The following is an 18,045-nucleotide window of genomic DNA, read 5'->3' as shown; positions in this document are numbered from 1 at the left end:
CACCATCGATGTTGACCCATATGCCTTGGTCAGAATCTTGATGCGTATTGTCTTATCTCCTTGTTCAGAGGGGACTTCAGGACTGCTTTCAGCTCCTCCACTGGCACACATGCTCATCAGCAATGCTCTGCAGAGACTCATTATTAAGACCAAAAGCCTGATGATACATTCTGATCTCCCTTACCAAGATGGTTATATCTACACTAAAGGAGAGACCTGAAATTTGTACTGTATTGCTGCAACAGATACAAGAGCTGATCTCCATATGTTGGCTTGGAGAGCCTCTTTCTTCCTCTGGTTGATTTTCATGTTGGGAATGGAAGTTTCTTCTCCATCGTCTCCTCCAGCTTGGGGAAATCATAGCGAGGTACTGTAAATGGAGATGAGTAACACCTGAGGAGACTCCACACCATGATACTCAAACAAATAAAATCAATACATGTACAACCACAACCGTAACTATGTTTCCATTAACTTGTCCAGTGATTTATTTTTTGGAGTCGACATTTAGAAAGTTTGCATTGAAAATAGATGTGACAATTGTCTGCTAGGGTGAGTTTCCATTGAAAATAGATGTGACAATTGTCTGCTAGGGTGAGTTTCCATTGAAAATAGATGTGACAATTGTCTGCTAGGGTGAGTTTCCATTGAAAATAGATGTGACAATTGTCTGCTAGGGTGAGTTTCCATTGAAAATAGATGACAATTGTCTGCTAGGGTGAGTTTCCATTGAAAATAGATGTGACAATTGTCTGCTAGGGTGAGTTTCCATTGAAAATAGATGTGACAATTGTCTGCTAGGGTGAGTTTCCATTGAACTATCGTTTTGATGAAAACAGCTGGACATAATGACATCACCCCTAAAAATATATTTTTCTTTGTCTTTAAAGAGATACTTTTTAACATTAGGCTTTATTCTATAACAGCACCACACCAGTGTCTACATACACTGTAGGGAACATCTGCTCTTTCCCCGACAGACTGACCAGGTGAATCTAGCTAGGTGAAAGCTATGATCCCTTATTGATGTCACTTGTTAAATCCACTTCAATCGGCCCTACGCACTTCTCAGTAGTTAGTATTCAGACTTACTTTATGCATAATGAGCTTTGCAGGTGTGGTTCCCTTGTGTGTACTGAATAAATGTAATTAAACACCTGAAAACCCTCCCACTTGCTGGCCATCAGAGTTGCTCATGGAGTTTACATTCAATAGAGTTTTGGTACATTTATCTAAAGCCATCAATTTGAATTTAGTGTACCTTTAATTTGAATTTTCTGGAAATGTTGCCTGCGCTGCAGACGGCTATATTGGTCCGCTAATACAGGACTACTAAAGTCCCAGTACACTACTTTTCAGAAAAAAATATTTTTCAGGGGATGCAGCAGCACCCCTACTTACTGTGGCTATGGACATAAGACCCCAATCATTTCAGTGGTTATTTTTAACCTTAAGAACAGTATTGTTAACATCTATCTCAGGGCCGTCAGACTGTTAAACAGCCATCACTAACACAGAGAGGCTACTGCCTTCATACAGACTTTAAATCATTGGCTACTTTAATAAATGGTTCACTAGTCACTTTAATAATGCCACTTTAATAATTTTTACATATCTTGCATTACTCATCTCATATGTATATACTGTATTTAATACCATCTATTGCATATGCTGCTCGGTCATCGCTTATCCATACATTTATATGTATATATTCTTATTCCATCCCTATACTTATATTTGTGTGTATCACAGTAGGTGGTAGTTGTGGAATTGTTAGATTGCTTGTTAGCTATTACTGCGCTGTCGGAACTAGAAGCACAAGCATTACGCTACACTCACATTAACATCTGCTAATCACGTGTATGTGACCGATAACATTTAATTTGATTTATTGTTCAGTCAATATTTTTTACTTTAATTTCTATTCAAAAACAAGATCCCTAGTCTATCTTCTTTTTTGATAAATGTAAATATGCTGTAATAACGACAGGGTAGTATTAAATGTGGGTTAATGAACTTGGAATGATTATGAAGAGTTGAAAAGGTGAAGTTAGCACTGTCAGGGTAATGGGCTTTGAAAAAGCTTTTCATTCTCACGCAACCACAGAGCAGCCAATTTCCCTAAGGTGTCTATTACACGAGGAAAAAACTGTAAAACGCCCTCAGGCATCGGCGGTGAGTTCCTCCGACTGGGATCCAGATTGTTTTCCCGGATTCAAACAATAACAAATAGGAGCAGCACAGACAAAGCCCGCTTTTTTTTGCGAGAAGTTGTGAAACAGGCTCATGACACAAAACATAACTGAGAGAAACCGAATCTTAATAACATGTGGGTTATAGACCACACAATGAAAGAAAGGAAAGTGGTCAGGGTTTATCAATTCAAAAAGTAGGGCCAATCACATGAGGTTTGAGGTTGACTGAAAATGTAACTGAAGGAATAGAAACTTAACAACTCATTTGCAGAGTAAATGAAAGTAAAAACAGGAGTGTGACAAACTAATATCACCAACCAAATCAAATGTAAATCATTTGTAAATATTTGACATATTAGCTTCAGTTCAAGGGCAAAGTGTTCTTTGTGTTATTTGGCTTCCTGGCCCATTTCTTTGTCCCCTCATCACTCATTAGGATGCAAGGCTGTGCAATGACATTGTTGCAATCATAGGAAAAACATTGTATCAGTCTGTTCAATTCTGTTCTATTGGACAAATTAAATGTATATTTCAGTCATTTAGCTGACACTCTTATCCAGAGTGACTTACAGGAACAACTAGGGTTAAGTGTTTAAATTCACTTCACTTTTTGTCCAGACAAATAACATTATTGTTGTTTGATTACATGGGCCGTCAGATTTCCTGAGTCCTCATACCATCTCTGGGAGAAATATTATTAGAATATTCTAAACCTCAATGATCCTTGTTGGATCAAGAACAAAATGGAAAACTCAAATGTTTGTGAAACTGCAGAACTCTTCCCACATTAGAGAAGACAGGTTTGTGTCAGAACAGATATATTTGAGACAAGTTCAATACTTTTAGCTATAAGTCTTAGGAACATGGAGACCACACTTTTAGTGTAAGTTATTGAAAAGTATAAAGACCAGCACCCGTTAGTCAGCAGGGATTGGATCATGTGTCATGTACCAATACAAGAAGTCAGTGTGAGCAATAGGCACACCCTGTTGCAAACAATAAATGATATGAATAGAGAAAGAAGGTCCTTAACGTTCTGGAGGAGCATCTTGTACCAGGTGCAGGTCAAATTGAAGCACTTGGGAGCAGAATATGACATGAGCAGACTTTCTTTTTATAAAGATAAATAAACGGACATCGCACGTTGATACTTCTGAAACAGGGCATGGTTTAGGCTCGCTGAAGTGGAGGGAGAGGATTGAGATTGTCAGGTGCATCTTCTCATGGATTAGCTCCCAATCAGAACATGGAACAACACATTCCTGACGTGCCCTAACAGGTAGTTGATAATAACAACATTGGATTGGATTTATATAGCACCTTTCCACCAGGTGCTTGAAGCATTTTGGTCCTCTGTTGGTAGAGCATGGTGCTTGCAACGCCAGGATAATGGGTTTGATTAAATAAATATTTGACATTTATGTATGCATGCATGACTGTTAGTCACTTTGAATAGAAGTGTCTGCTAAATTACATATTATAGACACTGAGTATACAAAACATTAGGAACACCTGCTCTTTCCATGAAAGCTATGGTGAAAGATATGATCCCTTATTGATGTCACTTCAATCAGTGTAGATGAAGTGGAGGAGACAGGTTAAAGAAGGATTTTTGGGATCGGTGAGTCCCCCGCGGGACTGTTGCGCTAACATAGGCTAATGTGATCAGCATGAGGTTGTAAGTAACAAGAACATTTCCCAGGACATAGAAATATCAGATACTGGCAGAAAGCTTAAATTCTTGTTAATCTAACCGCACTGCTAAAGCTAACTCTCTCTCCTCTGCTCTCATCCTTCTAGACCTATCGGCTGCCTTCGATACTGTGAACCATCAGATCCTCCTCTCCACCCTCTCCGAGTTGGGCATCTCCGGCGTGGCCCACGCTTGGATTGCGTCCTACCTGACAGGTCGTTCCTACCAGGTGGCGTGGCGAGAATCTGTCTCCTCACCACGCGCTCTCACCACTGGTGTCCCCCAGGGCTCTGTTCTAGGCCCTCTCCTATTCTCGCTATACACCAAGTCACTTGGCTCTGTCATAACCTCACATGGTCTCTCCTATCATTGCTATGCAGACGACACACAATGAATCTTCTCCTTTCCCCCTTCTGATGACCAGGTGGCGAATCGCACCTGGAAGCTGCTCTTCCTCCCGGGGAAGGACTTGCCCGTTCCATGATCTCGCCATCACGGTTGACAACTCCATTGTGTCCTCCTCCCAGAGCGCTAAGAACCTTGGCGTGATCCTGGACAACACCCTGTCGTTCTCAACTAACATCAAGGCGGTGGCCCGTTCCTGTAGGTTCATGCTCTACAACATCCGCAGAGTACGACCCTGCCTCACACAGGAAGCGGCGCAGGTCCTAATCCAGGCACTTGTCATCTCCCGTCTGGATTACTGCAACTCGCTGTTGGCTGGGCTCCCTGCCTGTGCCATTAAACCCCTACAACTCATCCAGAACGCCGCAGCCCGTCTGGTGTTCAACCTTCCCAAGTTCTCTCACGTCACCCCGCTCCTCCGCTCTCTCCACTGGCTTCCAGTTGAAGCTCGCATCCGCTACAAGACCATGGTGCTTGCCTACGGAGCTGTGAGGGGAACGGCACCTCAGTACCTCCAGGCTCTGATCAGGCCCTACACCCAAACAAGGGCACTGCGTTCATCCACCTCTGGCCTGCTCGCCTCCCTACCACTGAGGAAGTTCCCGCTCAGCCCAGTCAAAACTGTTCGCTGCTCTGGCCCCCCAATGGTGGAACAAACTCCCTCACGACGCCAGGACAGCGGAGTCAATCACCACCTTCCGGAGACACCTGAAACCCCACCTCTTTAAGGAATACCTAGGATAGGATAAAGTAATCCTTCTCACCCCCCCCCCCCCTTAAAATATTTAGATGCACTATTGTAAAGTGGCTGTTCTACTGGATGTCATAAGGTGAATGCACCAATTTGTAAGTCGCTCTGGATAAGAGCGTCTGCTAAATGACTTAAATGTAAATGTAAATGCAATTTACAGTAGCTATTACAGTGAAATAATACCATGTTATTCTTTTAAGTGAGTGCACAGCTATGAAGTTGAAAATGTATTAATAAACCAATTAGGCACATTTGGGCAGTCTTGATACAACATTTTGAACAGAAATTCAATGGTTCACTGGATCAGTCTTAAACTGCACATACACTGCTGCCATCTAATGGCCAAAATCTAAATTGCTCCTGGGCTGGAAGAACACATTATGGCCTTTCTGTTTCCTTTCAAATGGTATCAAGAATATGCATATCCTTGCTTCAGGTCCTGAGCTACAGACAGTTAGATTTGGGTATGTCATTTTAGGTGAAAATTTAAAAAAAGGGGCAGATCCTTAAGAGGTTTAAGCCTTGAGACAATTGAGACATGGATTATGTATATGTGCCATTCAAAGGTTGAATGGGCAAAACAAAATATTTAAGTGCCTTTTGAACAGGGTATGATATTAGGTGCAAGGTGCACCGGTTTGAGTGTGTGAAGAACTGCAATCCTGCTGGGTTTTTCACACTCAACAGTTTCCTGTGTGTATCAAGAATGGTCCACCACCCAAAGGACATCCAGCCAACTTGACACAATTGTGGGACGCACTTGAGTCAACATGGGCCAGCCTTCCTGTGGAACGCTTGACACCTTGTAGACTCCATTCCCTGACAAATTGAGGCATTTCTGACGGAAAAAGGGGGCACAACTGAATATTAGGAAGGTGTTTTTAATGTTTTGTACAATATTAGGAAGGTGATCTTAATGTTTTGTAGACTCAGTGTATATTGCATTGTATGACAGGGGGATGTGGAGCTCATCACACATCAGCTACTACAGTGGAGAGATGACTATTTTGCGTCTAACAAACCTAAGTCAGATGCAGATGTTAAAGGCCCAGTGCAGTATTTTTTCTATGTCTTAAATATATTTCCACACAGTGAGGTTGAAACAATGTTGCTGTTTTTTTGTGTAAGAGCTGTTTGAAAAGATCCCACCTACTTTGGTGGGATTGAGTTTTGGCTTGCCTGGTGACATCACCAGGTGGTAATAGACCAATAAGAAAGAAATTGATCTTTGTTAAGAAGCTATGTTCTACTCTGGACGGTTCTGACTTGTGAATATGTGGACAACTATAAATACCTAGGTGTCTAATTAGACTGTAAACTCTCCTTCCAGACTCATATTAAGCATCTCCATTCCTAAATTAAATCTAGATTCAGCTTCCTATTTCGCAACAAAGCCTCCTTCACTCATGCTGCCAAACATACCCTCGTAAAACTGACTATCCTGCCGATCCTTGACTTCGGCAATGTCATTTAGAAAATAGCCTCCAACACTCTTCTCTACGCTACTATCAGTGTCATCCGTTTTGTCACCAAAGCCCCATATACTACCCACCATTGCGACCTGTATGCACTCATTGGCTGGTCCTCACCACATATTCATCGCCAAACCCACTGGCTCCAGGTCATCTATAAGTCTTTGCTAGGTAAAGCTCCACCTTATCTCAGCTCACTGGTCACCATAGCAACACCCACCCATAGAAAACGCTCCAGCAGGTATATTCCAGTTCTCTGCTGCCAATTGCTGGAACGAATTGCAAAAATTACTGAAGTTGGAGACTCATATCTCCCTCACTAACTTCAAGCATGTAAATAGTCCATCCAACCAACTACCTACCTCATCCCCATATTTTTTATTATTATTATTTTTCTGCTCTTTTGCGCACCAGTATTTCTACTTGCACATCCTCATCTGCACTTCTAGCACTCCAGTGTAAATTGTTAAGTTGTAATTATTTCGCCACTATGGCCTATTTATTGCCTTACCTCCTTGCTTCATTTGCACACACTGTATACAGATTTTCTATTGTGTTATTGACTGTATGTTTGTTAATCCCATGTGTAACTCTGTTGTTGTTTTTTGTCGCACTGCTTTGCTTTATCTTGGCCAGGTCGCAGTTATAAATAAGAACTTGTTCTCAACTGGCCTGCCTGGTTAAATAAAGGTTAAATAAAAAAATTAAAATAAATACAAATGTATTTTTAACCATTTTAATTGTAAACAATCCAGAAATGATTTGATATTGAGAGAAAATGGCTGCATTGGACCTTTAAATACTTTGAAATATCAATTTACATTGGTTTCAATGTCACTGTTGATCTGTTGGACATATTTCCTTCTGCAGTCATCACTAGACTTGCCACTGTGTTTCCTGTCTGGATGATGAACAGCTGTCAGCCTCTAGGCACAAGGCAAACACCCTATGGGGGCTTGGTGTCCATACATGGGCTTATTCATGCTCAGGGAGACGGGTATGCAGACCACGGGCACAAACAGTTACAAGAACCAGATGTAGGTTGGCATAGATGTGCAGACCACAAACCAGAGCGAGAGATACTGTAAACAGCAGGTCTGACGCATGGAGACAAAGGAAATGGCTATGATTGGGTCAATATGAGGCAGAAATAACACACACCTGGCCACCAGACAAAGACAAGATGTCAGCACTCAAAGTAGAGAAAGAGAATGTATACACTGTAGAGGGAGAGGACATTTTGGGTGCGTACACCGAAAGCAGTGATTATGGGGATACCATTTTGACAACAGAACTGTCAGTAAATTAGGAAACTAGTGCCTCATTAGGAAGCCCCTCATTTCATGTTGCTTTGCTTGCTGCAACTCTTGCATTCTCAACAGCCTTACTGACTTCCTCCATAAGATTGACATTCAATAATTATTTTGGGTTGTATCCAGCCCTGATCATTTCCTTCTCAAACCCATTCTTTGGCTTTCTAGTACAGTATCATCTAAAAAGATGTAATTAAACACATATGCTCATTTTGTCACAGCTACTATGGCTGAGGTTGGAGAAACTAAACTGTGTCTGGATAGCAGGTATATACTGTATTTTATATCATGAGTCTTCTCCTTGAGGCAGAACTGAGCTATTTTGGCAACATGGGCAAGCTACACAGTCAAAATTGGCTATATTGAGTGCCTCCCGGGCGGCGCAGTGGTTAAGAGCGCTGTACTGCAGCGCCAGCTGCGCCACCAGAGACTCTGGGTTCGCGCCCAGGCTCTGCCGTAACTGGCCACGACTGGGAGGTCCGTGGGGCGATGCACGATTGGCCTAGCGTCGTTAGGGAGGGTTTGGCCGGTAGGGAAATCCTTGTCTCATCGTGCACCAGCAACTCCTGTTGCCGGGCGCAGTGTGCGCTAACCAAGGTTGCCAGGTGCACAGTGTTTTCTCCGACACATTGGTGCGGCTGGCTTCCGGGTTAGATGCGCGCTGTGTTAAGAAGCAGTGCGGCTTGGTTGGGTTGTGTATCAGAGGACACATGACATTCAACCTTCGTCTCTCCTGAGCCCGTACGGGAGTTGTAGCGATGAGACAAGATAGTAGCTACTAAAAACAATTGGATACCACAAAATTGGTTAAAAAAAAAATTGGCTGTATTGTAAACATTCATGAAAACCAAAATGTGCTTTTTGGCCTTAATTTAAGGTTAAGGCATTAGGGTTAGTAGTGTGGTTAGGGTTAAAGTTGGGGTGCCAGCAAGTGACCAATAGGGAGGGGAGAGAGGGAAGGGGGAGGGAGGGAGAGAGGGAGGGAGGGAGGGGAGAGAGGGAAGGAGGGAGCGAGGGGATGCCTCGAGAACAAGATTCATGACGGAAAACGCTTTCCTGCGTTGGGATGGATCAGCAACTTTAACTTTAAGTTGCTTCACACTGGCCTGTAAGACAGAGTGAAAACAGTGAAAGCATGTACTGAAAAACCCATTCTAAAGCATGCATGCTGTTTGCGGCCAGGCACTTCCCAGCTAGCACATTTGGTTCCTTGGAAGTTGTGGGGATGTACGTTTTTTGTTTCCAATTGGTTCTGGGAATGAAGCCATATGTTTCCTGACCGTTCAGTTTTTAAAATGTTCTGAGAACGGATGTAAAAATATTGCCTTTTCTTCAACAATATTACTGCACTGTCGGAACTAGAAGCACAAGCATTTCGCTACACTCTCATTAACATCTGCTAACCAATAAAATTTGATTCAATTTTGGTATGGCATCCGACCACAAGGTGCTACAGACGGTAGTACGGCCCAGTACATCACTGGGGCCGAGCTTCCTGCCGTCCAGGGCCTATATACTAGGCGGTGTCAGAGGAAGACCCAAAAAATAGTCAAAGACTCCAGTCACCCAAGTCATAGACAGTTCTTTCTGCTACCGCACGGCAAGCGGTACCGGAGCGCCACGTCTAAGTCCAAAAGGCTCCTTAACAGCTTCTACCCCCAAGCCATAAGACTGCTGAACAATGAATCAAATGGTCACCCGGCCTATTGACATTGACACCCCCCTTTTGTTTTTAGAGCATTGGACTAGTAACCGGAAGGTTGCAAGTTCAAAACCCCAAGCTGACAAGGTACAAATCTGTCGTTCTGCCCCTGAACAGGCAGTTAACCCACTGTTCCTAGGCCGTCATTGAAAATAAGAATTTGTTCTTAACTGACTTGCCTAGTTAAATAAATAAATAAAAATATAAAAAACTTTACCCCTACCTACATGTTATTTTATTGTGTTACTTTTTAGTGAAAAAATGACTTGTTTATTTAGTAAATATTTTCTTAACTCTATTTCTTGAACTGCATTGTTGGTCAAGGGCTTAAGTAAACATTCCAAGGTATAAAAAAATGTGGTTTAATTTAGTCTAAGCAGGGCCTGAAACTAAAGTAACCCCCATGGAGGCAACCTGGGCCAAGCTGGATGACTCCTGCATGTACTCTGCTTGTTTTAAAAAAAAAATACTTTAATTAATCTTTGAATGTGGTTCTTACCTGCATAAATGGGTTAAGGGGGAGAGATGACATGAGTCATCCAGCTTTGCCCATGGCAAATCTCAATTAGGGTTAAAGGGCTGCTATAGTGTGGAGGGGCCCATGGGATCTATGTTGCCTTGACGAAAAGTCCCCAGACATGCTCTGTGTGGTGTGGCTCGCCAATTAGCTATGGTCCCTCTATGAGCAGCTCTGTATTTCTTGACAAAGCCACACTGGTTTGCCGTTTTGCAGGCCATCCTCCTAATTGCTCGTAAGGTCAACATGAACTCCTGTCCAAATGTCTCTCTTATCAGAGACTGTGTATCCAGAAGCAAATAACTAAGAAAACAGTAGAACACAGTAAACAAATCCATCAGTCTCATGCCATGCATATTCATACAATTCAAGTCTGTGTTCTGTCAAAATGTCTTATATTGTAAATAACTTGCTTGTTGGTCTTAATTTAGTAGTAGTTAGTAGTCAAATCAAATGCTGTTTGTCACATGCGCTGAATACAACAGGTAGACCTTACCGTGAAATGCTTACCTACAAGCCCTTAAACCAACAATGCATTTTTAAGAAAAATAAGAGTTAAGAAAATATTTACTAAATAAACTGAGGTACAAAAAAAAGTAAAACAATAAAAATAACAATAACGAGGCTATATATACAATGGGCACCTGTCACACCCTGACCATAGTTTGCTTTGTATGTTCTATGTTTTGTTTGGTCAGGGTGTGATCTGAGTGGGCATTCTATGTTGGATGTCTTGTTTGTCTGTTTCTGTGTTTGGGCCTGATATGGTTCTCAATCAGAGGCAGGTGGTAGTCATTGTCTCTGATTGGGAGCCATATTTAGGTAGCCTGTTTGGTGTTGGGTTTTGTGGGTGATTGTTCCTGTCTTTGTTACACCAGATAGGGCTGTCCCCCCCCACCCCCCCCACACACACACACACACACACACACACACACACACACACACACACACACACACACACACACACACACACACACACACACACACACACACACACACACACACACACACACACACACACACATTTCTTGTTTAGTATATTATTAATTTATCATCTTCATTAAAGATGTATCACAATAACCACGCTGCATTTTGGTCCACCTCTCCTTCAACAGAAGAATCCTGTGACAGCACCTGTGCCGAGTCAATGTGTGGGGGTACGGGTTAGTCGAGGTAATACATGTGGTTAGGCATTAGGGTTAGTTGTGTGGTTAGGGTTAATGTTAGGGTGCCAGCAAGTGACCACTCTGCAGAGCTGTCTCCAGAACAGGATTCGTGACAAAAAACGTCAAACTGCATTTGGATGAATCAACAATATCGCAGTCGCTTCACACTGGCCTGTATGACAGAGTGAAAGCCTGTGCTGAGAAACCCATTCCAAATCATGTTTGCAGCAAGGCACTTAGTACTGCAAAAAAGCCAAAATACAAAGTGTTACATTTGGGGCAAAGCCAACACAACACTTTTCATGCTATTTTTTTTATTGAGAAATACTGCACCAAACAGTGAGTATGTTAGTGTACAACCAAAGATTTTAATATCAAGAATGGTTTGTACTACTTCTATCAACATGTCTGTATACAGTTATCACAGAGACATCATGAACATTCTATTGTCGTCCAACATCAAACTTGTCGTTGTAATTATTGTATAATTACAAAATTGACAGGCTGCATGACATCAGCAGCCTGGGGGTCTAAAATAGAATAACTGGTGCAAACACGAATACATCCATCCATTTAAAAATGAATTCAGTGTATGTCAATCTAGCAAACCAGGCAACTAAAAGCAACTTTCTAAACAATGTTTTGGTTAGTTTCTAGCTTGTTAGAAGGTGTAAACGGTACAGTGAAATGGTTTATTGCATAGTCTTTTGTTTAGACATGCAGATAGCTAGCTAAACAATTAACCATAATGCCAATGGTTCAATGTTAGTTAGCTAGCTAACATTAGGCTATAACTAGCAATGCAAATACATAGCAATGCGAATACCATTACTACACAGATCATGCACATAACTTTAGCTAGTAAGCAGGCCTCCCAGCTAATGATAGCTAGCTAGCTAATGGTACTCTTTAATTTGCAATGAAAACAACTTTCTGACAAAATTGGAAATGTATAATATCTCAAAATGTAGCTAGTTAGACTGTCTTACCCATATAACGTTACATGGATGAACACTTCTCCCTCTCTGTCACAGATGCCATGGTTGCCCTTAATTTGAAGATGTAATCCAGACATGTGTTTTATACAACAGTGTTCTCTTTCGCTTTAGACCAATCTGAACTCATCTCTTGGCATGTCCAGCCCATCCATTATTTCAGCCAATCATGGCTAGTGGGAAGGTTCCTGTCTTTTCCCATGGCTAAACCAACTACGCTCGTAATTTAACTTGTATATACAGATGGCATACATGTTTGTGTATGATGTTCCAGAAGGCATTTCTTCCAAAAAATGCATTTTGATGATTTTTTTAAATTTTTTTTACTTCAAATGCCTCTCATGTGAAGTAGTGATGTGTGACATACACCTAGTTTCTGAAATAATTTACCTTAATGACAGATTTCTTGAGTTATGTTAGATTAATTCTGACTACGGCGTTTCAAAATGGACAAACGGTACTATTGCCCCTTTTTTGCAAAAAATGTATCCATGCTTTTGTCACTTCTAGGTTAGACTACTCCAATGCTCTACTTTCCGGCTACCCGGGTAAAGCACTAAATATACTTCAGTTAGTGCTAAACACGGCAGCTAGAATCTTTTTTTCAAAGAAAAAAAAATATATTTTGACCCCCTTTTTTTCTCCCCAATTTTGTGGCATCCAATTATTAGTAGTTACTATCTTGTCTCATCGCTACAACTCCCGTACGGACTCGGGAGAGGCGAAGGTCGAGAGCCATGCGTCCTCCGAAACACAACCCCACTAAGCCGCACTGCTTCTTAACACAGCGCGCATCCAACCCGGAAGCCAGCCGCACCAATGTGTCAGAGGGAACACCGTACACCTAGTGACCTGGTCAGCGCGCACTGTGCCCGGCCCGCCACAGGAGTCGCTAGTGCGCGATGAGACAAGGATATCCCTGCCAGCCAAACCCTCCCAATTGTGCGCTGCCCCATGTACCTCCCGGTCACGGCCAGCTGCGACAGAGCCTGAGCTTGAACTCAGCCTTAGACCACTGCGCCACCCGGGAGGCCCCGGCAGCTAGAATCTTGACTAGAACCAAAATATTTGATCATATTACTCCAGTGCTAGCCTCTCTACACTGGCTTCCTGTCAAGGCAAGGGCTGATTTCAAGGTTTTACTGCTAAGCATTACATGGCCTTCCTCCTACTTATCTTTCCGATTTGGTCCTGCCGTACATACCTACACGTACGCTACGGTCTCCACTGGGATTCTCTGCCTCAAACCCTATTACAGGGGCTAAGTCACTGGCTTACTGGTGCTCTTCCATGCCTTCCCTAAGGGGTGCGTCACTTGAGTGGGTTGAGTCACTGACGTGGTATCCCTGTCTGGGTTGGCGTCCCCCCTTGGGTTTGTGCCGTGGGGGAGATCTTCATGGGCTATACTCTGCCTTGTCTCAGGATGGTTAGTTGGTGGTTGAAGATATCCCTCTAGTGGTGTGGGGGCTGTGCTTTGGCAAAGTGGGTGGGGTTATATCCTGCATGTTTGGCCCTGTCCGGGGGTATTGTCGGGCGGGCCACAGTGTCTCCCGACCCCTCCTGTCTCAACCTCCATTATTTATGCTGCAATAGTTTATGTGTCGGGGGGCTAGGGTCAGTCTGTTATATCTGGAGTATTTCTCCTGTCTTATCCGGTGTCCTGTGTGAATTTAAGTATGCTCTCTCAAGTCTCTGTTTTTCTCTCTCTTTCTCTTTCTTTCTTTCTCTCTTTCTCTCCTTCTTTCTTTCTTTCTTTCTTTTTTCTCTCTCTCTCGGAGGACCTGAGCCCTAGGACCATGCCTCAAGACTAGCTGGCCTGATGACTCTTTTCTGTCCCCTGTCCACCTGGTCGTGCTGCTGCTCCAGTATCAACTCTTCTGCCTGCGGCTATGGAACCCTGACCTGTTCACTGGACGTGCTACCTATCCCAGGCTTGCTGTTTTCAAATCTCTAGAGACAGCAGGACCGGTAGAGATACTCTGAATGATCGGCTATGAAAAGCCAACTGACATTTACTCCTGAGGTGCTGACCTGTTGTACCCTCTACAACCACTGTGATTATTATTATTTGACCCTGCTGGTCATCTATGAACATTTGAACATCTTGACCATGTTCTGTTACAATCTCCACCCAGCACAGCCAGAAGAGGACTGGCCACCCCTCATAGCCTGGTTACTCTCTAGGTTTCTTCCTAGGTTCTGGCCTTTCTAGGGAGTTTTTCCTAGCAACTGTGCTTTTACACCTGCATTGCTTGCTGCTTGGGGATTTAGGCTGGGTTTCTGTACAGCACTTTGTGACATCAGCTGATGTCATCAGCTGATTTGATTGATTGATTGATTGATTTTTCTTGTTTTTTCAAGTGAAGGTCTTGGAGTATGCAAGCACACTCATTTGGTTCACCTAGCCGACTTTGGCTAGCCGCCAGACAACCTGAAGCATGCTGACGCCTTTAGGCCTGATCCAGTCTGCTTGAGACCTGACACTGGGAGAGACTTTCTCCTTTTAGCAGGACTATAACACAAAACACAAGTCCAAAACCACACTTTCTTATTGAAAGAAAACTGTCTCTTACCCAGACAAGACAGTGGAAACACCTGAGTCACCTATAACGCCATTGTGACTATAATTTAACTTGTTTTATTTACTGTTATTAAATCAGTGTTTTCTCATTGCAAATGACAAAAGATAGATTTAACAACAGTAAACACAACAGCATAAATAAAAGGGAATAAAATCATATTCACAATGGTGCTGTCATATTTTTGACTGCAATGATCTGCAAAACAACTTGATTGACTTTGAGAAACTTTGAAAGATGTGTGCAAAGTTGGTGGAGGCCTATCCAAAAATAAAATTATATTTTTTTACATGTATTTTTTATTTTGAAATTGTGAAGGTTTTTACAGAGCTCTGAGCAGTGAAAAAAGTAAAAAGGGAATGCGGTTTAATTCCAGGCTGTAAAAACACAGAAAACTAAATGTGAAAATTCAAAACATTGCCACATTGTACAAATGGTATGTTTTGCAACAGAATACTGTATTTAAAGCTCAATTATTGAACACATTGGATTTCGATAGCTCTGAGTGTGGATGCATCTCGACAAACATATACCACACCTCTAAATGATAACAGATAAATGCGGTAACTTGGCACACACTAAATCATTTCACCTCCTTCAGCTCCAAGTCAAAATGTACCTTATTGTACCCATCCTTGTGAGCTTGATACTCCCCAAAGGTAAGAATTGCATGTTGATGATCATTTATTTTAAATATCTATCTATCTATCTATCTATCTATCTATCTATCTATCTATCTATCTATCTATCTATCTATCTATCTATCTATCTATATATATATATATATATATATATATATATATATATATATATATATATATATATATATATATATAGCTATAACCCATATCTTTTTTTATTACTTATTACTGCTTTGAAGATCAAGTTCAGCAATTATTATACGTTTTTGCAATTTCAGTTTAGCCTTATAGCCAACAGTTTGGAACTATAATGAAGCTGTAATATATTTAACTTCAACAGCATTGATCAACTTACCTTTTGAATGACAAATGCATTTCAGCCAAAGAACAGTGTCCACATTTTAGTCTATTATATCCCTGGTCATTTATGAACGGAATTTCAAGTAATGGGATGCTGTAACTTTTCACCTTCTCAGCATATTCACTCAAGTGCTTTGAGTGCACACCAGGAGAATCGGGAGCATGCACGGACAAGGAGACTGACTGTCCAACCCAATGTGGAAACACGCGGATTACATCCTATATGGGTAAATTAAAGGCAGGTTCATTTAGCTCACAAGTTTTAGCCTGACGACAAAACTTTTTTTTTTTTACCTGTATTTGCTTGTCCCGACCTATTCTTTCTATTTCCAGGTGGTACAACATTATCCGATGTGAACCTGAAGTCTTGCTCAGTGCCTGCACAGTGTCTCACTGCATCGGTGAATTTTGGAATGATGCGCACTATGATAGCCAGCACATGCTGCAATACAGACCTCTGCAACTCCAAAAGCATCCCTGGTAACTATCTCAATGAGAATCTATTGTCTGGTAGCGTCAGTAAATGCTACTATTAAAACATTCGATTTGATAGCATGTTGAAAGGTTGAGTTGAAATTAATTGTTTTAATTGACAGTTCTATGAGGAAAGTTTGAGTTTCTGAATTAGACTTTAACTCAATTCTTAAATTGACATGTCTACCTAAAAATGAAATACAAGCAAACGATTTATTTAGCGAAATGATTTAACAGCTGCCAAGTGTTTTCAACATAGAGGAATAATTGAATTAGGCTGTTATAAGGAATAGAATGAAGCTATTTTGGTTTGTGGTGAGCTGGGAGTAAAACGTGGAATCACCTATCCTGTAGAATCTACTAAAACCACCCCTAATGGCAAGAAGTGCTTCACCTGTACCGGAACGGACTGCACGAGCGCGCTGAGCTGTGAGGGAGACGAGGACCGCTGTATCTCAACAATAGGTAGTGTGTCAGATTAATGGCGCGCCGTTATCAGCACATTCTTTACATTCCTAAACCTCTTCCTTTAGTCTCTGACTGATCTCATAGACTAGACATAACATAGTAAACGTAAATCCGGGACACCCATAATTAGGATAATATGATATGTTTGGTATAATTACATCAGATAGAATGTTACTTAAGGCAAACACGTAAGGAGGGTGGTTGGTCAGAGTGGATGGGTGGGCATATAATGCGAACATCTAGCAACCCAAAGGGTGTTTGTATCTCATCACTGACAACTTTAGCATTTTAGCTAGTTAGCAACTACTTAGCATGTTAACTAACCCTTCCCCTAATCCTTTTAGATAACCTTTGCCCTAACTCCTAACCCTAACCCCTAGTGCTAGATGGTAGTAGGCACTCACTTTGCCCCTAGTGGACTGTATAGCTTCATATTTCCCAGGTCCAAATGTAATCTGGTACCTACAGAATCGGCACCTCCTGGTGTATTCCATAACGGAATGGGCTGAAAGTTTTATCCAATGTACACACCTTTGAAGCATTGAGTCTTGAGAATATCAGTAACATTGTCTTATGTGTGCTGCTAGTGAACATGGGTGGCGAGAAGATGACAATGAAGGGATGTGCCTCCAAGAGCATCTGTGTGGGAGACATGTCAGGAGCGCTGGGACCCACCATGGGCATTGACATGAAGTGCTGCGAGGGAAACCTGTGTAATAACGCCCAGAGCATCGGACTGAGCCTCCTGCTCCTGGTGACATCCATGGTCTCTGTGGTCCTGTTCCACTGAGAGACACCGTCCCTTCACCTCCTTGCCTCCCCTTCTCTCCCCCCCTTTCCTCTTCTGGGCATTGCCTCATTCTATTTAGTAGTTCCATCGTAACAGGAGCCTCCCTGTCATTGTCCACCCCCCACCCCCCCCATCTCCCCAGTCTCCACAACTACCTGTTGTGTGTATTAATAATGGATTTGTTGGAATAGCCCCTTTCGTTAGACACTCCCTTGGGGCTTCACATTGTGTAGGTTTAACCCAACCCCTCCACCCCCACTAGCGTAATGCTGCAGCCACCTGTGGAATGCACTATAGCCATTTTATTTTAGGGACAGCTCTCATTAAAAAAACACACCCACAACCAACACCCATCCCATAATCCCTACACATACCCACCCTCTTCTCTCTTCAAGGCCCTGTGTCAGTGAGACATGGATGTTTGGTGAGGCATCTGCCAATCTAAGCAAGTGTTGTACATTGCTTCAAATCATTAGCATTGTTAGCTTTCACATTATTTTAACATTCTGTACAACATAAAAAGG

At 42.2% G+C, this 18,045-nt stretch overlaps 1 protein-coding gene across 1 annotated transcript; it reads left to right on the top strand.

Annotated features, from left to right (window-relative positions):
• Positions 1 to 15,300: 15,300 nt before the first annotated feature.
• On the top strand, positions 15,301 to 17,561 carry LOC118373821 (urokinase plasminogen activator surface receptor-like). The gene is made up of 5 exons (XM_035760071.2): positions 15,301 to 15,447; positions 15,906 to 16,016; positions 16,123 to 16,269; positions 16,618 to 16,728; positions 17,319 to 17,561. Exons 1-5 carry the CDS (start codon positions 15,333 to 15,335, stop codon positions 17,519 to 17,521), a joined length of 687 nt encoding a protein of 228 aa, XP_035615964.2. The 5' UTR covers positions 15,301 to 15,332; the 3' UTR covers positions 17,522 to 17,561.
• The last annotated feature ends 484 nt before the right edge of the window (positions 17,562 to 18,045 follow it).

This window comes from Oncorhynchus keta, chromosome 31 (genome assembly GCF_023373465.1).
Source record: "Oncorhynchus keta strain PuntledgeMale-10-30-2019 chromosome 31, Oket_V2, whole genome shotgun sequence".
Taxonomy (NCBI): Eukaryota; Metazoa; Chordata; class Actinopteri; order Salmoniformes; family Salmonidae; genus Oncorhynchus; species Oncorhynchus keta.
The sequence above is the reverse complement of the archived record's forward strand: the minus strand, read 5'-3'. Positions and strand labels throughout refer to the sequence as shown.